This window comes from Spinacia oleracea, chromosome 6 (assembly GCF_020520425.1).
Source record: "Spinacia oleracea cultivar Varoflay chromosome 6, BTI_SOV_V1, whole genome shotgun sequence".
NCBI lineage: Eukaryota > Viridiplantae > Streptophyta > Magnoliopsida > Caryophyllales > Amaranthaceae > Spinacia > Spinacia oleracea.
In genome coordinates, this window is record NC_079492.1 from 107,290,798 (window position 1) to 107,315,336 (window position 24,539).

At 34.6% G+C, this 24,539-nt stretch overlaps 1 protein-coding gene across 1 annotated transcript; it reads left to right on the forward strand.

Annotated features, from left to right (window-relative positions):
* Positions 1–20,666: 20,666 nt before the first annotated feature.
* Positions 20,667–24,082, forward strand: LOC110781927 (probable protein phosphatase 2C 4). The gene is made up of 4 exons (XM_021985974.2): positions 20,667–22,631; positions 22,726–22,839; positions 23,369–23,633; positions 23,723–24,082. Exons 1-4 carry the CDS (start codon positions 20,979–20,981, stop codon positions 23,836–23,838), a joined length of 2,148 nt encoding a protein of 715 aa, XP_021841666.2. The 5' UTR covers positions 20,667–20,978; the 3' UTR covers positions 23,839–24,082.
* The last annotated feature ends 457 nt before the right edge of the window (positions 24,083–24,539 follow it).

Here is a 24,539-nt window from a genome sequence, read left to right on the forward strand (position 1 = left end):
CGTACTATTTGTGTGACGACCCTACGGGTTCAGTCAAGAGTAAGTTGTGGATTAACATTATTAATTTCACTTGAACTTGATCTCACTGAATTATTAACTTGTTAATTAATACAGAACCGCATTTATTAGACTTAGCATTAAATGCATACTTGGACCAAGGGCATTATTTCCTTCAGGTGAATGTTGAGGAATCGGATAGATGTAGAGAGCGTGGGAGAGAGGGAAACTGGGGAGGTTAGAGGCAGTAGGGGGGGGGGGGGTCATTTTCTTTTTATCATCTATACTAATATATTAAAAGGCGTTGTGAATAAAGTTTATGTGTCACGTAGAACTCTCCTACTTACGCCACATCATCCACTCACCAAGGGAGAATGATAGAGTAACCCTAAGGGTTGGTAACCCTTTCAATATTGATTTTTGATTGGTTACAAATGCATTGAAACTTTACATACAACATTTTCTCTCTCCAATTAATTATGTTTATATATTATTTTATGTTATATGTATCTTAGGGGTTGCCAACCCTTAGGGTCAACCAAACATTTTCCCTCACCAAGGTTATGTAATGTTATTGACAACCAAAAATCAATACAATAAGGCTCAAACACAAGACCTCCAGTTTGGAGAATAACTCGCATTACCATCTTAACCAACCACTAGCTAATTGGTGTTTATTCATGCACATTAATGTATAAATGCACGTAAACCTGAAGTCTAAAACAACTAAATCTTTATGTTACCTTTTATTTCCTATGGACTATATTGAAATAAAAAATAACAATTAAAACATTAGGAAAACCATGAACTAAACATGATATTATAAGTTTCATAAGCATCAACTATATAAATGTCCGACATGTAATTTGGTGTTTATTAATTTGAATCACTTAGCTCCATTAGACAATAAATTAAACGAATTAATTATAAGATGAATATAGTTGGTGAATTTAATGAATATTTTCACTTTTATGCATGGACTACATGTATTTTGGTCAAACATATAAATTAGACGAAAAATCTCAAATTTTAATCATCCAAAGTAGCAATCGGAGCATCGCCCGGGCCAAACACTAGTTTTTTATTAAACTGCGTCGAATCAGCCGACGCTTCTTTAGAGCGCTCCAATATGTCCAATCCTTTTTCCGCCTAAGCACTATTTTTAATATGCATCGCTCCTTAAGCGCTCCTAAAAGCTATTTTTCTAGTAGATCGGTGGTTCAATTAGACTTAGTTGAACAGTGTAACATTATACTTTTGCAAATTCTCACTGGTAACAAAAATTTTACCACTTTCTCTAAAATAGCATTAGTAATATATAATTTCTCTAAAATAGCATTATTTTAATAATTTCAACCTAATTAACTAATATAATATTGACTATGGTTAAATGTCAATAAAATTATTAAATAACCTTATTTTACTATTCTCAAATATTCCCAAGTATTCCAACCAAAATTCTGGAAAAAAAAAAAAAAAAAAAAAAACCAATAGCCCCTCATTTATTAGATTAAAGCATGTTCTTCGTCTATTAACATAAAAAAGCATGTTCTTCAAAGGAGGGGTTGTTGGTTGATTATAGCAGCTGAAGATCAGATTAAAGCATGTTATCGTCTTTTCCTCTCCTCCCTTCCATCTCCTTCCTCGGCACCTCGACATCTTCTAATGTTAGATGATATACTTTGTCCACCTCGGCATTTCGTCTCAATTTTTTTGTCAAAATCTGAAGCTTATAATTGATTCTACGAAAATTTAAATCTCAAATTTGCTTCGGTTTAATTTAAATCGTATTTGTTAAAGTTCAATTCGGTAAAAAAAAATGTTGATTGATTCATTTTCTATAGAGATTATCATTTCGCTTAATTTCGCCCAGTTTTGCCGTCCTAAGTTATGCTTTTTTAAGTTGACCAATTCTTTGTTTGTTCGTTAAGTCGATATAATTGGGTATCCAAATAATCCAACTCTCTCTACCCTGATATTTTGAATGGGACAGTGTCCTACTTAATTTTCCTTTTGGAATTCTTCAAATAATCATGGTAATCAAATATGAAAAATGAAGAATTTGACTGTAAAATAGTTGATGCTACTGGTAATCTAGGTTGCTGGAATTATTTTGAACCAGAAGAGATCATGTCATTCCAAACATTTTGTTTTGCTCAAATGCAACTTCATAAAAGTATGATGACAGCTTCTTCTTGTTTTATGCTTGTTAATATTATTATCATATTTATAGACACAATCCATTTCATCATAAGAAAATGGGAGCATTTAGAAACGTAAGTCAACTCGCCTAATAACTCGGTATGCAGGAGGGTAACATAATTTCACGTTGATTTGCAAGAACTTAGCCTTGATTGATTTATTACTCATGAAGTAAACTTACCTTGATTTGCAGGAACTTAGCAATATGCCATGAATATTACTCATGTGTAGTTGAATGATTTGTGTTTGTCACTTACAGAACTCCCACTTCCCCATTTAGCTTTGGGTTCCGTTTTTTCCCCATATTTTTGTGGAGTTTTTTGGTTGGGAATATTTGAGAATAGTAAAAATAGGGTTATTTAGTAATTTTATTGATATTTAACCATAATCATTATTATATTAGTTAATTAGGTTGAAATTATTCAAATAATGTTATTTTAGAGAGATTATATATTACTAATGTTATTTTAGAGAAAGTGGTAAAAACTTTGTTACTAATGAGAATTTGTAAAAGTATAATGCTACCATAGAAAATTTCCCTTTAATTTATTAGGTTTTTTGTGTATTTTTATATATGATAAAGTTTTATTTAGATCTAAGATCATTTATTGCATTTGATTTGAGTTTAAAATTTGATTAATTTTACCGAGTACTATTTCTCATTTTGATTTTAATTTATGCACTTTGTAAATTAATTTTACCGAGCTGTTGTCGAAGTTGTATTTCCTGGTACAAACAAATTTTCTGTTTTTCACCGATATTTCATACCGCTTTTTTCTTCCTCGCCTCTTCACTCATAATTTCTGATTGACAACAACTTTTGTTTCATTTTTTAGCGAAATATTGCTTTTATGAAATTCTTAGTTAACCCGTAAATTAATTAATGTCCGCATTTCATAATTTTTATGTTTTAATTCTTTGTACTACTGTAATTCATAGATTTCATGTTTCAGTTTGTCAAAAAAAAAAAAAAATTGTTCTTTGTGTAATTTAAGATAACAAAGAGAATGTCAAAATGGAATAAAGTAAAGTGATTTAGGCTCCGTTCTATTCGACTTATTTTGCCCAGACTTATATTAATTATTTGAACTTATCCAAACTTATCTGAACTTAGATGGACTTATCTTAACTTATCAGAACTTATCGAACTTTTTTATTCTGTAAAAAAACTTATTTATTTAGAACTTATATTAATTATCTGAAAGTAACTGTACTTAGCTCAGATAAGGTGATCCACTGTCACCTCTGCTCTTTGTATTGTGCATTGAATATCTTTCCAGAACTCTGATGATGGTTGGTGAGAAAAAGGAGTTCAGATTTCACCCAAAATGTGCAGATGTCAAACTTAATCATCTATGTTTTGCAGATGACATAATATTGTGTTGCAAAGGAGAGTTCAAATCTGTTCACTTGCTGATGCAAGGGTTCCAGCTGTTCTCTCTGACCACTGGGTTGAAAGCAAGCCCCTCCAAAACCTCAGTGTATGGTTCTGGTTTGGATGATCACACAATGCAGAGAATACTGGAGATGACTGGGTTTGCTAGAGGTGTTTTTCCATTCAGATACCTTGGCATACCAATTTGTTCTAAAAAGATAAGTGTGGCTGATTGTGAGAAAATTGTTGAGAAAATGTGTTCTAGAATCCAAAGTTGGAGCCATAAAAATCTCTCCTTTGCTAGCAGATTAACTCTGGTCCAGTCTGTCTTAATGACTATTCAGACTTATTGGGCTCAGATCATGATTCTTCCAAAGAGTATCTTGAAAACTGTCAACAGTATATGTAGATCCTTCCTCTGGAATGGTGTTGCTGAACATGTGGGGCCTGGTAAAGTTGCTTGGAAGCAATTGTGCATTTCAAAAAAAGAAGGGGGGTTGGGGCTTACTGATCTTCACTTGTGGAATACAGCTGCTATGGGCAAGCATGTATGGATGGTAGCCTCAAAAAAGGAGAATGTGTGGGTAAGATGGGTGAATTCAGTGTATCTCAAAGGAGGAAACTGGTGGAATTACTCTCCCAAGAGTACTGATAGCTGGTATTGGAAGTCTATCTGTCAGGTGAAGGAAATGATGAAGTTGCATATATCTGAGGCTCAGTTGTGCTCATTACCTAAGTATTCAATCAAGCTGGCTTATAGTCAGCTTGTTTCTCCTAGTGGTAACAGGATGTATTGGGCTAATGCTATATGGTGTAGACTAGCTCAGCCTAAACACAGATTCATATCATGGCTTGCAGTTTTAGAGAGATTGAGTACCAAGGATAGACTGAAGTTGTTTGGGGCCTCAGTGGATGATACTTGTCTTCTGTGTGGTGTTGAAGTGGAAAATCACAACCACCTGTTTTTTGGTTGTCATTATAGCTCAAGGTGTTGGAAGCAGATTGCTGATTTCTTGCAAATTAATACAAGTATCAGTAGTCTGCCCCAACTGATTAAATGGATCCATAGGAGAAAATGCACTAAGTTCAGGAAAGGAGTGTTGTTTACCTTTGCTTGGTGCTTAGTCTACCGTATTTGGAAAGAAAGAAACAATGCATTGTGGAACAGTCAGATTAGGTGTATTGAGAATACCTGTAACCTAGTTAAGCATACTGCTAGCACTAGGATTTACTCAGTTTTACCTCGAGCTATTAGCTTAAGTGATCACAGTTGGTTCAAATCCCTCTTAGACGGGTGATTTTGTTTAGGCTTAGTGCCTGTTTCTGGCTGTTACAGTGGAGCTTGTTCCACTTAACTCTTGATTTGTAAATGTTGTGCATATTATATACAATACTTGCTTATCAAAAAAAAAAACTGTACTTAGCTAACTTATTTTGTCTGAAATAAGTCAAAATAAATCGAACATCACATAACCTCAAGTAAATAGAACAAAAAATAACTACCACAAACTTTTTATATATTATTTTAGGTTAAATTGTAACAACATAATCTACTTTTTATATTCACAAGCATCGTGTGTGCATATAATGTTTTAATACTTCCTCCGTTCCGGAAATATCGTACCATGGTTGACTTTGACTCCTCTAACCATTACTTTGACTCTTAATATCTCAAATCGTGTGCAAGTATAAATTATAAAAAATTAATATTTAGAAAATATATATCGATATGAATCTAACATGACCCCACATGACTAAAATTCTCTTACGCAAAAATTACAAAAAATGGTCAAAGTCGTAGTGTGAATAGTGTCAAAAATAAATGGTACGATATTTCCGAAATGGAGGAAGTATATTATTTCAGGTTGGAATGTAATTACACAAATTTTCATCTTATATTCGCATGCATCGCGTGCTTATAAGACTATCTCTATTATATAAGGGAACTTCTGATTTTATTTTCGTAAATGCCCTTTTGGTGCCCCCTATAAAACATTCTAAAATATCCTCCATAACTTCATCATCAAATTGATTAATTAATAAAGATGATTGTTTAATGACATTGAATTTAAATATTTAAAACCAATTATGTGACACAAATCACCAATTAATAAAGTCTAATGCAAATCATGGATTAAATCATGCAATTTGTAAAAAAGACATAAAAAATAGTCAATTAATACTACTTGCCAATTATATTAACATTAATTGTAAAATAAAATAAAAACATATAAAATAAAAAAGCCAGTCAATCAGATTAATCACAACAGGTACACAAAAAGTCAAAAATAAAAGAAAGTTGTAGGAGATATGACTAATAGTAGATGAAACTAGAATGACTTATCTGAAATTATGTCGTGGCGTGACACCAGTCACTGCCCTAAAGTTGAATTTGCCCCGCTACACACACGCGGACTCATGGCAATCAACCCCCAGGGTTACACGACTCTTCATTTCCGGTGTGGACGGATTCGAAGATTGAGAACACCCTTAAGCAATGCCCAGAACAATAGTAGATTTTTGTGTTTGTATTTTTTGGAGAAGATGAATAATGTTTTTCTTTTCTGTGTCCCAGGAGGAAGAATCAATCGCCTTTAAATAGGCCGAAAATATCAACAAGAATAGAAGGTTATTAATTGGTCATCAATTAGGCCATAAATGTAGGTAGCAATTAAGGTAATAACGGTCAACAAATCAATTAGTTGACTTTATACAATCAATCCAATAATTACGCTCCAAAATTGATGATCCATAGTAGGAAAGACCACATTGTATTTACGGGAACTTTAATTCTTTTGAAGCAACATAATTTGGAGTTTTCAACGTAGACTGAAAGGGGTAAAACTCCAACAAAAGTTACAACCAAATATACTTTGTATTAATCACATAGTTTATTTGTTCCTTTCAAGTATTTTATTACATTTTTGTATTATCACAAATAAATAATTTATATTTTATTAAAAAAAATCAATCAAAAAAAATATACTCTGTAATAACAATAAATCCCCTATAATTGATGTATACTTTTCTTATAGAGAAAGTTTGCGAATAATTTTTTCTACATAACATAATTTTATATATCTTCAATTCGCACGCATCTCGTGCATATAAGACTAGTATAATTAAGGTTAAACTAGTGTCTTGATAGAAGTGTCAGTACGTCATACTATTACAATTACTTATGAACACATAGAGTAATTAATTAGCAAAATATTAGTATAATTATTTTAGTAGAGCGCTAAAAGCCGCCCCATATTACTCAAAACCTCCCCACTATTTTCCCTTATTTTCCATTAGTACCCTTAATTAATCTTACTTTCCAATTCTCTCTCACCACCGCCGACTACCACCTCCGGCCACCATCGCCGACCACTACCTTCGGTCACCACCATTTTGTCTTTTCGCAATTAAACTTCATTTACCGAATAGTTAAATTTTTGGATTAGTATATTAATTAATGTAAGAATAAAGAAACAATTACACGTACTCTTTTGCCTTTTCGTAATTTTAATTCGAATTTTTGCATGAGACCCAAATTAACGGCCTAGACAATTTGGAGGTAGGACAGTAAAGGTAAGCAATCCTCAATGCTAACCTTGATAAGAAAAAAAAAATTTAATCTTTACCAAGAACTTAACTTGGTAATCAATACTTATATATATACTCCACTTCATTAGGTGTTTTTTGGAGAGGGAAAGGAGGACAAACTCCCCATGCATGCCTATTGACGTATTGATGGATCTAATTAACGTGAGAGTGGCCTCACAATACCAAGTCAATCTTAAACTAGGCTCATAATACCATGTAAAATTAACTCAAACTCTCAGTCATTCTCATTAATTAATATGCTTTAGTATATAGTAGTAAAATGGAATTTGTCCTGCTAAGGCATGTATTTAGGAAACATAATACTATGACAACTCTACTAAGTGTTGTGAGAACTTTGTTGATGATGAGGTGTCACCCTTTTTCTCATAGGTATCAAGTATGCGCTGACACGATCTCCCTGCAACCTGCAAAATAAGAATATTTTCGTAGGAATATTTCCTCCTATTCCTAAGTAAGTATTTGCTAGAGAGAGAAGTAATCTAGAAAAAAGGCTGAGCAGAATTGTTTTAGGTAGGTAGGAATGAATTGATTGCCCCCTTTTACCTTGGATTTGAACTAACTAGGATTTTGGGAATTATCCCATAAAACCCTAAACATATGATTGAGATAGGGACATGTGTCCTAATCTGATATATGGAACAAAAGAGGCTTACAAAAGGGCTCTTTTGGCGTATGCGCCTTTCCGAGCAGTTTGGGCTTTTTGTGTTTGGCTTCAGAGAGGATTTTGCCAGATGTGCACATCTGGTCAGCATCCATGGGCCACATGTTGCCCCATGATAGGTCACAGGTGTAGCTTGCTATTTTAAGGCCACATCATTGGGGGTGTTCATTATAGCCTCGCAGAAAGGAGTACTCATATGCCTTAACGTCAGGTTCTTCAATCCCTGTTGAATGTGATAAGTGAGTTCACGACGGCTAGAAGCCATTATGGGAGAGGTTATCTGAGTTTGCCCTCGAGTGGAGGGGTAGAAAGGACGGTCTTCCATTACGGATATCAATCCGGTGTCTGATAATTCAGACTCGGCCTCATAGTGTCTTGTCGCCTTGTGGACGGGCGCAAGGTGATGGAAGGGTTCACTCGGGGAACTGGCCGGACCCTTTGTTCTTGTCGAGCTGGAGGGGCTCGATTGCTTCTGTCTCCGACAAGACGCTCTGTAAATGGATTGGCACCTCTGCTAGCTATTGGTCGAGAACTTTCTCCCGCCCTCCAGACATTAGATCTTAGCGGCAATCTGCTTATCCGGTTGATGCCAAGACTGAAGGGTACTTGTGAGACCGTCTTTTCAGTATTGGTATTGTACATTATCATACTCCTTCGTATTTCGTCTTGCAGCGTGGTGCTCATATGCCGTTGAAAGGTTTGATTCATCTGTTGCTGGAATCCGGCTAGGATTTCTTGCAGCGTTCCTACGGAAACCGGCATGTCTAGATTTTCATCCAGTACGGTGTCTTTTATACTGGGACTAAGATGTCCCCTCGGGAGGGGGTGCCTCGACGTTCGGCTCCTCCTCAATGATAACTTCGGCTTCCTAGACGCGACAAGGAGTGTTCCCGGCATTGGCAATCCGATTAGCCTCTTCTATGTGGTGTTGGCTCCTTTCACGCGAACGTCTTTCTCCTGGGTTGTCATTACGCCCCTCACCGTCAGATTGAAGTTCCTCCATGATACTATACCTCCCCACAGACGGCGCCAAATGTTGTGGGAACTTTGTTGATGATGAGGTGTCACCCTTTTCCTCGGAGGTATCAAGTGTGCGCTGACACGATCTCCCTACGACCTGCAAAATAAGAATATTCCCGTAGGAATATTCCCTCCGATGCCTAAGTAAGTATTTGCTAGAGAGAGAAGTAATCTAGAAAAAAGGCTGAGCAGAATTGTTTTAGGTAGGTAGGAATGAATTGATTGCCCCCTTTTACCTTGGGATTTGAACTATTTATAGGACTAGGGTTTTGGGAATTGTCCCATAAACCCTAAGCATATGATTGGATGACCTCAAAGATAGGGACATGTGTCCTAATCTGATATATGGAACAAAAGAGGCTCACAAATTCTTATTTACATAGGGTGTACGATAAATATTGTACACCGAAGTTAAAGTTGACTTAAAATGGATAAAAGTTATTCTTATGTATGTAAAAGTTACCCTGTGCATGCAAGACCTTTTGAAAGAGGCTTATAAAAGGGCTCTTTTGGCGTATGGGCCTTTCCGAGCAGTTTGGGATTTTTCTGTTTGGCTTCAGAGAGGATTTGCCAGATGTGCACATCTGGTCAACATCCATGGGCCACGTATTGCCCCATGATAGGTCACAAGTGTAGCTTACTATTTTAAGGCCACATCACTAAGATATAATTTTCGTACTTTCTAATTGTATCTCGACAAATAGTTTACGGATTCTAATCCCGCCCTTTTGCAATGAGATTGTATTACCCTCATAGCTCATTTGCACAAAAAACAATACAATTTTTATCACTATGTCAAACTTACCTTGGTAAAATCATAAACTGATAAACTCCTTATGTACTACGGAGTATGATGGACGAACATGAGGCTGGCCTCACAATTCACAAAGTCACAGTACTAAAGCAAAAAAAAAAAGGCATATAGAGCTAGAAAATGTGGGTGGTCCGTGGGTCAACCCCGATGGATTATGGAGAAGGTGGCGGAGGAAGGTTCTCCACTTACAAACTTTCAAGGATTATGCACTTGTGCATCATCATAGCTTTGAATTTTTTAGATTCGATACTATATTTCTATTAATTAACTGGTTTGTGTCCGTGCATAAGTATAGGGTTTTTATAAAATTAGTAAATAGAGCATTAATTTTAGTTTTCTTCTTTATTCATATTATTATTTAAATTGACTAAAGTTTTTAATACTTTTATGTTTTGTTAGTTTTTTTTCCTCTTGTTGATATTTAAAATTCCATGCTTTGGTAGTTTCATATTTGGTTTAGCTTAGTTTAAGGGAAATTAAGGGTGATGATGTGGAGTAGTTGTGGTTTGAGAATTGGGGTTTTGGAGCCCTCGCGTTAACCACCACTCCGCTTTAATAATATAGATTTTCAGATGATTTTTATCCTTTCTCATTTTATTCTTCTTTCCTAATTAATTTATTAAGACTGTTTTAAAGACCTTGGGTATCTCTTGCATACGATCTCCCTTGTCCATGTTTTTATTTTGAAAATTTATAAACTTTTAAAAAAGACGTTCTAACGGTTAGACCATTTTTATGCACTGGAACCAATTAATTATGCACTTTAACTAATTAATTAACCACTTAAACCAATTAGTTAAGTCTGAAATTCAAATAGTTAAGCAACATAACTAATGAGTTATGCAACCGAACCAATTAGTTAAACACTGAACCAATTAGTTAAACAATGAAACTGATTAATTAAGCAATGAGATCAATTAGTTAAGATTTTATTAGTTTTAGTTATTACGGAGTAATAAGTTTGTTAAAAAATTATAACTATTCGACTCATAAATTTCACTATTTTGTCTTTATACCTTAACTATTTTGTTATTCAATTAGTTATGATTTTATTACTTTTAGTTATGCTTTACACTAGTTAGTTATTACAAAAAATGTGGTCTAACTGTTAAGGGTCTTACAGAAAAGCTTTTGTTGGGACAATTTGTCCCTATCGGGTTCCTTTTCATGATTTTTAATTACTGTAGTACGTGAATATTATCTATTACCTTTGTTATTGAAAGTTTTTTACACTTTGTAACGTGTGTTTAAAATATGAAAATTATGACCATAAGTTTTGATTATTATACTCTGTATACACTGAAACATAAATTACTATTTGAGATCTCGTTAGATTTGTCTCTATCGTATACATACTCTCACTTTTAATCACTAAACCAAGACCTTGCTTCATATATGAAAGTACATACTCCATATGAATTGTAGTGCAACTGTATTGCCACATCATCCTATTCCCCTACCAAACAATGAGTTGGGCTAGGGCCTAGGGGAAAATATTTCACTTTTACACCAAAAGGTTGGAGGGTTCAATCCCTACCAGGGGTATTTTGAGGGAAGGATCCCCTTAACATTCTCTCACTCTCAAAGTGTCTAGCCGAATAATCCGGACGAGTTGACCCGTATAGGGCTTTGACCCGATAAGGAACCTCATCTTACTTTCAAAAAAAAATTAACCCTATTCCCATGTAGTACGTTCTTTTACGTACGTCTCCCTTTGTATATATAAAGTCGTAAAAGCAACTAGGGGTGAGCATGGGTCGGGTACCAGAACCAATAACATTATCAAATCGGGTAACCGATAATCAATAAGGCTAAAATTGATATATATGAATCGAACCGTTAAGTTCAGGTATGCGTACTTCGGTTACCCAAACTTTCGGATCGGATATCGGGTACCCATTATGATATCCAATTGAAAAAAAAAGACTTTACAACTAGATTATTGTAATATCATGCAACACTAAATACCAACATTAACACATGATTTTGACTACATTACTAATGAAATTAGAATTTAATCAAATTATACATTGATTATTAACATTTAGGATTTTGAGCTCTTGGGAAAAAATATTTAAATTGGAAAAAAATTAAAAAAGGGGATTATCGGATCGTTATCGAATACCCGTTATTTATAAAATGATTTCCGTAACCATATTCAATAACCACATTTCGGATCGGGTACCCGAACTGATAACCATATCGGTTCGGGTACCCACTTTTTCGAATAGGATACCAGTTCGAGTTTCGGGCTTTTGGTTTTCAGGATAGTAATTTTGCTCAGCCCTAAAAGCAACTATACTGCTAATACCTCCGCTTCTAAGAGTATTTGTGTTTCAATTTATTTTAACTTCTATTGACCTAGTTTAGGAAAAAATAAGTTCATATAAGTTCAGAAAAATAAGTTTTTTCATACAATTTAACTCAAAAAAAAGTTATTTTCAGCAAAAATAAGTTATAGTCGATTTTAAAATGCCTAAGTCAGATGGGACTTTTAGAGCTAGAGAGAGTATTAGATCGAGTTAGAGTATATTGATCACGTCTCTTTTGTCATGCATCCTAGCTAGTACTCTCTCCGTCTCTTTTTGTTCTTTACGTTTTCCTTTTTGGATATCCCAAAATGTTCTTTACGTTTCCTTTTATATTATTACATAAATGATTTAATATTCTATCAAAATTTGTGTCCAATTATTATTTTAACCAATTAAATCCATTTGGTCATTTAATCTCTCACACTTTTTCATGACATTAACTTTTTCTCATAATCCCAATATCATAATTTTGATAAGAGTAAAAACATTATAAATAAACGTAATTTTCCTCGTTTACATAAAAAACTTAGAAAAATCTCAATGCACATTAATTAGTCGTTTAAACGTGTGCAAAATACCAAACGTAAAAAACAAAAAAGAGACGGAGGAAGTAGTCTTTATAAGAAAGAAGTCCCTAATTAGGTTACTTGGATAACACGAAGTCCTCGTCCTGCCGACTCCTATTAGGTTTAGGAGTCAATGTTTATGCAAATTAGGACCTTAAAGACTATGGATTGGCAAATCATTATGGGTCTTCTTTAGTGTTCGTCCTCCGTAGGTCATCCCTAAATATTGTATTTCACTTATGTCGATGTCCATCCAGGCCTATCATATAGGGCCCATGTGTTAATGTGTCATGAATCGTTTGTATTCCCAAACATATATTTACTTCGTTTCTTTTTACTTGCAATACTTTGATTTTTCACGCTTGTCAATACATAACATGAACAATTAATATCTTTAACTATCGATAGGTAGTAACAATTACTCCCTCCGTTTCTTTTTGATCTTTACGTTTTCCTTTTTGGGTATTTCAAAATACTTTTTACATTTCTTTTTATATTATCACATAAATGACTTAGTATTCTATCAAAATTTGGGTCCAATTATTATTTTAATCAATTAAATTCATTGGGTCATTTAATCTCTCACACTTTTCCATTGGACATTAAATTTTTCTCATTTTCCAATATCAGAATTTTGATAAAAGTGAAAACATTATAAATAAACGTAATTTATCTTGTTTAAATAAAAAAAATTGAGGAATCTCGATGCAAATTAATTAATCGTTAAAACGCGTGAAACATACCAAACGTAAAGAACAAAAAGAAACGGAGGGAGTATTTTAAAAAGATTGATATTAAAAAAAATATAGTGAGACGTATCCAATAAGATCTCAAATAAATACTTCTTATGTTTTTCCTTAAACATAGATCATAAAAAGTAAACAAAGTAAAATATGTGAATAATACAAAAAATAAAGCAGGTGGAGTGTATTAATAAACGGATGGTTGCATAACAGATTCAATTTCAATCTATTGCCAATTTGCCATCCTATTCCCTACTACTCCGTATGTTACAATAAACTTTTTAAGGAGTAATAAATACCTAGTATTTAAAAACCAAAACCACAACAACAACCATAGAGACACGTGTCTCATCCTGTTACTTTTAAATCATAAATTCTGGTAGAGGCTCTAATGCGCCATCACGCAAAAGGATTTGATTCTTCCATCTTCCCCATTCTTGATTACTATATTCCATTTCATCTTTCTTCATTAATCATCATTCAATTTCATTATGCAATGATCGGTTTCAACTCTCAATCCCAAGTTAAGCCTTGAATACCACCAGTCTCCAATTCACCTCCAATTGAAACTGAAATATCATGAATCTGTTTGCATTAAAATATCATAAAAAACCCTGAAAAACCTTCAATTGTGCCTCTTCGTTTACACAAAAAATTAATTTCCCCGAAAATCATTAATACGAAGTCCTTAAATCAGGTCGATTACTCTTTGTTTGCACAAACGCACATTAATATTCCATCTCTCATCTCTTGAAGCCTTATCAAAATCCAATCCTAACTCTATTTAATACAGTAGATTCGTCGACAAGAGAAATGCTATGGTCGTGAGCCAGAGACATGTATTATTGGTTTCAGTTCCTGGATTTTTTATGCTCTTTTGTACTCGAATTTAATTGTGCGGGATATTTTAGGGGTTTTGTATTTGATGTGATTTCAATAAATTATATTTAAATTGTTAAATTATTTAATATCGTGTATTGTTAAATTTAATAATAACAATGGTACATGGTTTGTGATTTCTGTAGTAAAGTTGTGATTTTAGTGTGTAAACATCAATTATGTAGATATAACTCCGCAAGAGTTCTGGAATGATTTGCGAATTGATCATATCATTCAATGAGGTTGTTATTGTCCTGTACTCCTGTCTTCCATGGGGAAAACCACCAACAATCTCCTCAATGCATTCTCTCTTTTTCTGTTTCTTTTACATTTGCCTAAATTAACGGATTACTGTAATTTGATTTTCCATAGGCCGGAGAAAAGGCTGTTAGTTGTGGGGCTTCTAAGGCCTGCGACATCCCGGAGCTCAGTGTTATCAAGGATCTTCATTTCAGGACGGTGGCCGAGCTCGGCATTGATATTTCTGTTATATCTTGTAAGTTTAATTACTAATTTGCATTAAATTTCTTTGTATCCAAAATGGAAATGTAAGACAATCCGCATTTTTTTTGTTTTTGTTATTTCTATAGCGCATTTAGATGAATTAGAGCAGCTGAAAAGGTTATTATTGATTGTTCTATCCTAAGCAGCTGAAACAATCTGTATAAGGAAAGTTATTATTGAAGAAATAGAATTAGCTGAGAAGTTGCAGATCAATGTGTTGTCTGCCACTATCATGGTATAAGAGTCGGCGTTCCTGACCCATTATCAACATCCAAGAAGAGAAGGCGCAATGAGATGGAGAGGATTTGAAGATCTGTTTGGAGTAGAAAGCCCAATAGAATTGATTGCTCCAAGTAGGAAGACCAAAGAAGCCCAACGAGGAAGTAGTGACCTAATCCAAATTGCAAGAAATAAGATAGGCTCACATGTGAGGAGGAGTATTGAGAAGACTAACCCACATGTGAGATGATACTAATTGTCCCACATGAAAGAAACAGAATTAGATTGACTAACATATAAGGTTGGTGGGCTACTTCACCTATCACCAATTGTTTTAGGATGAAGCCCCGTCAAACTTTTATGTGATCAGTCTCTTCTATTGAGTTGATTTGTTGTATTGAAGCCAAATCATTGCATCTTAATTTGTCTCCCCTAAATCGGAACCTATAATTTGCATAAACATTTTTAGAACATGTACTAATTTTGAGCGGTGCTCAACTATCACTTATATGTATGTGTGGTAGTGAGTAGTGATTGGTCTATCCTTTAGTTGCAAGTCTATTTGATCATGTGTAGTGTAGATGCAAACATTTATCAAGTTTAAAACTCTGCTACATTTTAATCAAGCTTCATGATATAATATATAATGGTGTACTATTACAGATTACAAATTTGTTTGAATTTATCATTGCTATACAGCCATGAGAATACAATTTCAGTGTTGTAGTTCTACTGTTTCAATTTTTCCAAGATAAAATCAAATTGCGAATGATAGCTTGCAAATTAAGATTATAGATTTGATTGAGTAAGAATTGTACAACTATATTAAAGTTGTGTTTGTGGCTCAAATTCAAGGACTCGGGTTAAGACTAATCAAGATATTTCCAATCATAAGTGGACTTGATCAACATAATCTTCTAAGACATTTTTCTTCGTACAATACTACATTCACAACTAAATTTACCTTAAAATAGTCTCTATTTTAAAATAAAATTTACACTTTTCGTTTTAGTCCATTTAATAATGTTTTTAACGTTGTGCTATATACTATTTTTTGACATAAAAAACCTTACCCCTCTTACCCACAACATTTATAATTTTCCACTTACTTTCTCCTTACTTTATTCATTTTTTTTTCTTACACCAACCAACTTTTTTTACACATCTCTTACTTTATTCATATTTTATTACACACCCACATTTTACACACTCTCTAATTTTTGTCTTAATAATTCTGCAAATAGTAACTGTAAAGATCATTTTAAAAAGAAATTAGTACGTACATAAGGCTTATGAAAAAAGGGAAAACCAAATTAAAGAGTTCAATAAACGAATAACTACGGAGTATTATTACCAATGCCTACTAATAGAATGAGATCTCTAAAATACATTTAAATATCACGGTAGACCAATATATAATAAGCCCGTTCGTCGAACGGGTCTAAGGACTAGTAACAATGAGTAATAATTACCAATGAGTTTTTAATCTAGTGGTTAAAGCTGAAAACATGTGTACTATGTATAATAAGTTGCACGAATCTACCGCTCCCATTATTCATAGTGTCCTATTTGTAATTAATATTGTCCTATACACCTTGCTACTATTGTTTTTGCATACGGCAAACCTCGAACCCGATACCTCCCTTAAGCGTCATCAAGCTGCTTACCACTTGAGCCAACTCTATATTGGTAATTTTTTTAAACTAAAATGAAGTTATCGACGAAGTTACATTGTTACATGGCGTGGGCAATAATGAATTGGCAGATGGAAGTCAAACAATCGTTTTAGTAGTATAAAAATCAACAACGGAGTAGTACTCTACTACTCTCGACCCAACGGTGATTATGGCACGCCTTCCCACGCTGTATTTATGGAAGAGTTGGAGCTCTTTGACTTTTTAACACCGCCCTTGTCTTTAATTTCATACGTAAGCAACCCCCATCGCTGGTTTATCTCTTTAATTTCCTCCCATTATCTCTTTTTATGTACTTTCTATTCGTTATCATAAAATAAAAAATGAGTATAATTTGAGATATTGAATTCGAGATTTTTATAAAAACATTACATACACAAATCTAACCATCTTTTGTGATTTATGTTTTTGAAAATAAATAGTCGTGTGGAGTCTTATTTTATTTATCTCAATAAATAATTTTTAAAAATCAAATATTTATAATTTTTGTTATTCATAATCGAAGATATTAATGTTTGAAATAATGCATTGGTAAACGTGCAATAATTATTTCATCTAGTCTTATGTTCGAGATAGTACAATTTTAATTATAGTTCCTTGTGGTTCTTGCGTGTTAGTTGCTCGTGGTGGGTTTGTGCAAGATTAAGGAATGTAACGGCCGTTGTGATTTGGTTTAGGTGAAACCTCAACTGATTTAAAAAAAGAGTCGATCAACCTAGGTATGGTATTGGTCATGTTGTTTATACTGCCCTCGAAGGTGGTACGTTAGCTCCTAGGATGAATGAAGGAAATTGTAGAAGTGTCTATGGAAGTAGTACGTGTTTGGTGTTTGCGAGGTGTGGTTGATCTTTTTAGGCCTGTGAAGAGTTGTGTCCTCTTTACATTCAAATTTTCATATCTGAAAACTGCTTCAATTCCCAAATAATTTTGGGGGATCATAGCATGTTCACCGAGTCACGTTTGGCGACTTAGTTTGTTATGAGCGTTTGCTCACAAGGTCGTGTAAACCATTTCGTCAACTTGTCGTCCTTTCGTGTTTTTCTTTGTCCAATGAATGCTACGAGTTTAAAGGGGTTCTACTTAGTGTTCGTTGCCCAAGTTTTGGCCCAAGTGGACAAGGGAATAGGAATGTGGAGGATGACTTCAACAATTGAGAGTTAGATTACAAGGCGATTACTATCTCTGTAATTATAATTTTTTACGTTGTAAGTGGTTTGTAAGACCTGGTAGAGCTCATCTTAGTAGCTTTGGATGTGTAAGGGTCTTGATCGGCCCCCAAAGCTTAAGTAGTTTTGGTATTAGTTGTAATTCGTGAACTTTTTTAATAATGTACGTACAGTTATCCGATGTAAAAAAAAACTAAAAATAAGCAAAAAGTAACGGATGAAGTATTAAATTATGTCTATAAAAATAACGGATGGAGTATTAAATTACGTCTATAAATGAAATCGTGGAAGAAGATAAAATGTCAGATATATTACCGTTATTGTGGCCCCCACATAACATTTTCATCTACCTTTTCATTCATATATAATTTTTTTTTTTAAAATTACATATGTATAGAATGATATATATTTTTTATTATTTTGAGGAAAAGAGAATCAAATATATTTTTGAGGTAAATGTTAACAAAATAATTATAGAATCAAATATTTTATTTTATTTTTATATTCTTCTGTATCTATAAGAGAGGACAATCAATGAGTGACATTTGTCATCACCACATTAATTTCCTCTATTTTAGTATAATATATAGAAGATAGATATATATAGATATTCTACAATCTTAGGGGGGCATGCAGTGGCGGTGCCAGGATTCTATGCATAAGGGTTCGGAATTTTCAAACGCATAACAAAATCATACATTATAATCCGAAATTCAATTTATAACTAACAATTCGGTTGTACACGTGTTCTATTACAATAACACTAAAAAAAACTATAATTGAACTCCTCGAGTTTTCATTTTCTTGTATTAGAGCTTCATTTTGTGGTGTTGGATGTTCATTTAAAGGTGGTTGAAGTGGTCTTGAATTTGGTAAAAAAACAAGCAGAAATTTTTTGTGACACAATCTTTAAGCTAAACCTTCATCTCATATCCATCTATTCAAAATCATAAATTTTAATTTTAATTCCAAGTTAGCAATTTATTTACACCAAAATATTCAAAGTTTCAAACCTAATTCATGAATAAATTTTCAAAAAGTAATTAGTAAACAAGAAAGTTACTGGAGTTTTTCTTCAAGTGTAAAAGGAAAACAAAAAAAGAGGAAAGGAAAAATAAATAAATAAAGCATGGGAGCACGCTAGGGATCGAACCCTAGATCTTTGTGTAAGATACTGATCTCAAAACCACTGCACTACTTGGTTCATTTGTGATACAATGTAGCGGTTAAAAGTATATAATGCTTCTCCCTGTCCAGTAAGGGTTCAGTTGAACCCGCTGAACCCTTACTGGCACCGCCCCTAGGCATGACCTACCTAGGCCCACATGTAGCCGCCACCGTAGCATACAAATATTTAGTTCAAACATGTTGAACAACGTAAGTAATGTAATGGTTTATTTGTTATAAAGTAAATTTCTAAAGTTGTTAACTCGTACTGCGTAGTCAATTTTTAATGAATAGCGGGCTTGAGTAAATACAACAATAAATTTGGTAAAAACACAATCCAATCTTTTCTAGAATCACATCAATGTTTCAAATTTTTAATGGAGTAAACGTTGTTTCCTTTTTCCTTTTTTATTTTTTTTAGTATCACAAGCTTTGCATTATTTATGTATATAAATAATATGGTGTGTTATAATTCTGGTCAAACAATTGTATTTGACACGCCTATGTTGAATATAATCACAATTTTTTATATTTATTATAAATGTCACAATTGTAAAACTAGTTTACAACGTATTCTAACCTATTAGTCATAATATTAAAAAGAAAATGAGGCTCACTTTGACATGTATGAGATCAACATATCTCGATTCTTGATTGATTCATGAGCCGATCATGATTCCCATCCCACCAATCACCCATCATCGCGAATATACACAATAGATAATTTAATGTTTAAACGTCTTAAGTAGAGTCTTGGTATTTGCTCAGACTTTTGTAATACTCTCCCATTAAATGGAATGTCTTAGTTTAATACCCAGTAAGACTATTGCTCAGACTATTGTTTATACTAACGCTAATCTTGCCCTAATGTTGCTTGGTTTGGTCCGATTCGATATGTAATTTGGTTTAATTTGACAAATGTCAAACCGTATTTTTACGGTTTAATTTGAGTTTCATCCGAACCCCATCAAACCGGATTGGTTCACCCTTACCTAAAACAATATGACCAATACTTGATAAAATAGTTTCCTCTAATAAAACAATTTTGAACAAGTGATTGTTTGTTTGTTTGTTTTTTTCTTTTTTAATATTTTGATCGAGTGTTTGTTGCTAATGAAAAAGTTGACTAAAAATGATAATGAAGCAAGGCCGCAGCCCATAAATAATGATACTCCGTAGGAAAGAAGAGTGCGTGGCTTAGGGATCATAACTAGTCAACGCTAACCTGACCATTTTGCTTAAAGTATCCCACACTTCACATTCATACACATTAGTAATTTAGTATTAGTGCAACTATTGTCATACTCCCTCCGTCCCGGAATACTTGACCTGTTTTCTTTATCGGGCCGTCCCTTAATACTTGACCTGTTTCTAAAAATGGAAATATTTTAACAATATTATATTATTTCTCACTCCACCCCTATTAACCCACCTACCCCTACTCCATACAAAAAATAATTAAAAATTCAACCCCTACTCTCCCCCAACCCCATCTCTTAACCCACCTCCCACTAACTACGTTAAAATAATACCCCACCATTAACTACTACCTATTAAATTAAATAAGTCAATTCAAGTCCTTTAAATTCTGTGCCGGTCAAATCGGGTCGAGTATTCCGGAACGGAGGGAGTACCACCTAAACTTTTACTTTTCTAATTAAATAAATAAAGTAAATTGACAAAAATAACTCCGAAACAAAAATATAAAAACAAAAATAAATAAATGAAGAAGCATCCACCCCAATTTCATTTCAACACTTCTCTCTCTTTTTACTCAAAAGTCAACTCTCTCCTTATTTCTTTCCATTTCTCTCTCCCTCTCCTTCCCCGCCTATTCTCTCTCCTCCAACAAACTTCTTCTTTCTCTCTCCTCCATTTTCCACATTTTACACCTTCATTTCTTCATTAGCTATGAAAATACTACTCTAATCTTTCATTTTAATCACCATCCTCAGATACCCTACAATATAATTGAGATCATTACAGAATTTATTTAAATTAAAACCCATTTGTTTGCTGATTTGATTTTTAGTTGTGAAGTACGATAAAAATGGGTAATTCCATTGGCAAAATCGGAATATGTTTCACTGGTTCCGGCGAGGCCCGACGGGTTTATAAGCAGGAACCTGGTATGTACATGGACCAGTATGACGAGGGATTGGGCCATTCCTTCTGCTATGTCCGGCCCGATCCGGCGGCCCGGATATCTCACTCTGCTTCCTCGAAGATCCACTCGGAAGAGTCTGCGGCGGCTGGTGTTTCAATTTTCAGGTCGATATCCGGTGCATCTGTCTCGGCAAATACCTCCACGCCGCTTTCCACCGCTTTCGTGGCGGACCCCACTGCCGCGTCAGCAACTGCTGCTTTCTTCGAGAGCTCCACCTCTTTCTCCTCCGTCCCACTTCAGCCTATACCCCGTGGATCCTCCCTCAGTTCGGGTCCACTCTCCGGCCCAATCACCATCGATCGCGGGTTCTTGTCGGGACCCATTGAGCGAGCTGGGTTCTTGTCCGGCCCGCTCGATCGTGTAGGCCCTGCTCTCTTCTCTGGGCCACTCGATCGGAGCTTATCTGTACAAGGAACATGGGCCGGGTTCAAGCCTAAGAAGCGGTCCGGGTCCCTGATCCGGGGGCTCCGACAAGCGATTGCAAAGACGTTCGGGCAAAGCTCGGTTGCCCCGGTAAAAGGTAACGGCGGCGTCGGTCAGGATAACTGGGTCGTTGGTGGATCCGGGTCCGGGCTAGGGCCCGAGATAAGTGGAAGCTTGAACATGAGCTCGGAGATGAGTATAGGTGAGAGTGATTCATGGGAAAGTCAGAATCTTCAGTGGGCACAGGGGAAAGCAGGGGAGGATCGTGTACATGTGGTTGTATCAGAAGAACATGGGTGGGTTTTTGTTGGGATTTATGATGGATTTAACGGCCCTGATGCAACGGATTTCTTACTATCAAATTTGTACTCAAATGTTCAGAAAGAGCTAAAGGGTTTGTTATGGGATGATAACAGTAAGTTTGATTCATCATCATCATCATCATCATCAAATCTTCCTAATAACAGCTGTTGTTCTTCTGAGAGTAGCAGTAATAGTAGTAGAAGTAGTAGCTGTAGTTCTGATATTGAAGCTTACGAGTTCTTCGAGCGCGAAAATTACCCAGAAAGTAGTATAAGTGGTGGGGAATTGAATGTTAAAAAAGGAAAGAATTCATCAAAGAGTAAGTTCAAAGGGGCAACTAAGAAATGGGAGGAAAATCAAAGGAGGTGGAAGTGTGAATGGGATAGAGAAAGATTAGAGCTTGATAGAAGGTTGAAAGAGCAATGGAATAGGAATGATTCAGATGGTAAATCGATTAATCATAGCGATGTTTTAAGGACGTTGTCTCGTGCTTTGAAGAAGACGGAGGAAGCTTATTTGGACATTGCTGATAAGATGGTGGATGAAAATCCTGAGTTGGCCTTAATGGGTTCTTGTGTTGTTGGTATGTTGATGAAAGGGGAAGATGTTTATTTGATGAATGTTGGGGATAGTAGAGCAGTTTTGGCACAAAATAAAGAGCCAGATCTAAGACTTGGTAAAATTGATCAGGATTTGGAAAGGATTAATGAGGAATCACTGTATGACTTTGAAGTAACAGTAACAGATGGTGTGAAACCTAGTCTTAAAACTTTCCAACTTACTAAGGATCATAGTACTTGTGTTGAAGAGGTAAATGAATCAATTGTTGGAATCATAATTGAAATATTCCATAGTGATTTGGGTTAATTAGTTAGTTGCTAAGATTACTTATTATTTGTTTCAGGAAGTGCAAAGAATTAGAGACGAACACCCAGATGACGCAATTGCTATCGTTAATGATCGTGTTAAAGGTTCATTGAAGGTCACTAGGGCTTTTGGTGCTGGTTTTCTTAAACAGGTATAATCACCCACTTAAGCGATACGTGTATTCACTGTGATTGCACGTTTTGTAGTTGACAACGATTATTGATTGATTAATAGTATACCAAAGTTGACAATTTGAAGATGATGACATGATATTGCCTGTTATTTGTTGGTAACTTAAAACAATGTAGAGTAGTTGTTTATCATTGATTACATTTAGTTGGGAAGACGAGCACCTGATTCGAATGCAACCACCTTTCCCAATTTATTGCAGTCGGACTCAGTTTACCTAATTTATCACATTTTCTTTTCCATTTTCATCACTCTTGTGTCCTTCTCTAGCTTGCTGCAACTACAAACGTGATGTTTGTGGTCAACAATTCAAAACTGAAAATGGGTTGGAATGCATGATTAACAAGACAAATGTATAGTATAAAACTATAAACCTTGTTGGTTTGACGTGATTATGTTTAGGATTAAGACTATGTTCTTCTCTTGGCCTAAAACAAGCTAAGGTTGGATCGATGTTGTTTGAATGAATTTGTTCGTTTGTAATGGTGCAGCCTAAATGGAATGATGCGCTTCTGGAGGTGTTCAGAATAGACTACGTCGGTACTTCACCATATATTAGTTGCCTACCGTTCTTATATCACCACAGATTAGGCCCCAAGGATCAGTTCTTGATATTATCATCTGACGGTCTTTATCAGTACTTTACAAACGAAGAAGTCGTTGCTGAAGTGGAGCTCTTCATTTCATTGTACCCAGAAGGCGACCCGGCTCAACATTTGGTTGAGGAAGTTTTGTTTCGTGCAGCAAAGAAAGCTGGTAAACTTTCAATCCTTTGCCAACTAGTAAAATACATTCTTAGATCAATTAACAGTAATTCATATTGTTAATGTCATATATGCATGCAGGTATGGATTTCCACGAGTTGCTAGAAATCCCTCAAGGAGATCGGCGCAGGTACCATGACGATGTCTCCATCATCATCATATCCTTCGAAGGCAGGATATGGAGATCATGTGTATAACATTCTACAAAATGGTACATCATGTAGAGGAACCTAGGAGAACAACAACATTTTGCAAACTTCTTTTTTTTTTCCTTGTCACCCACATAACAGGGTGATGGGAAATGTATACATAGACATAAAGAGGTAGTTTATGCTTGAGGGAAATCATTATCTTGATATTAAGATTTTAAGATTTAAGATTTAAGATTTAAAGCTGTAATTTCTGAATATATTTCATTAATATATAAAATTTTATTCATAATCTTGACCATTAAACATTTGAAAACTACCTTTTGCCCTCTTTGACATTACCTTTTATTTTTCTTGTTTCATGTTCCATGGGCGATTTTTTTAATCTGACTCCAAATCATATTAGGACTAAGACTGTGTAGCCATGGGTTGTAATCTTGACCATTAAACATTTGAAAACAGAAAGCATAACAAAATAAATATTAATGATAAACATTTGAAAACAGAAAGCATAAAAAAAATGAATATTATGAGTTTACTTTAGGATGCCATATCTAAATCCAAATCTGAGCCAGAACGAGAAGCATCATTTATAGGTTCTTTGTTAGTGCCCAGATTTCCAGGTTGACCTAATGTGAAAGATAGATGCAGTGGTCCTGTAACTGTTCGGGAGTTGAAAAATCCCACTGAAAATTGACAATACCCAATTTTAGAAACATGGTCCCTGTTTTTTTTCTTTGATTTCTTCT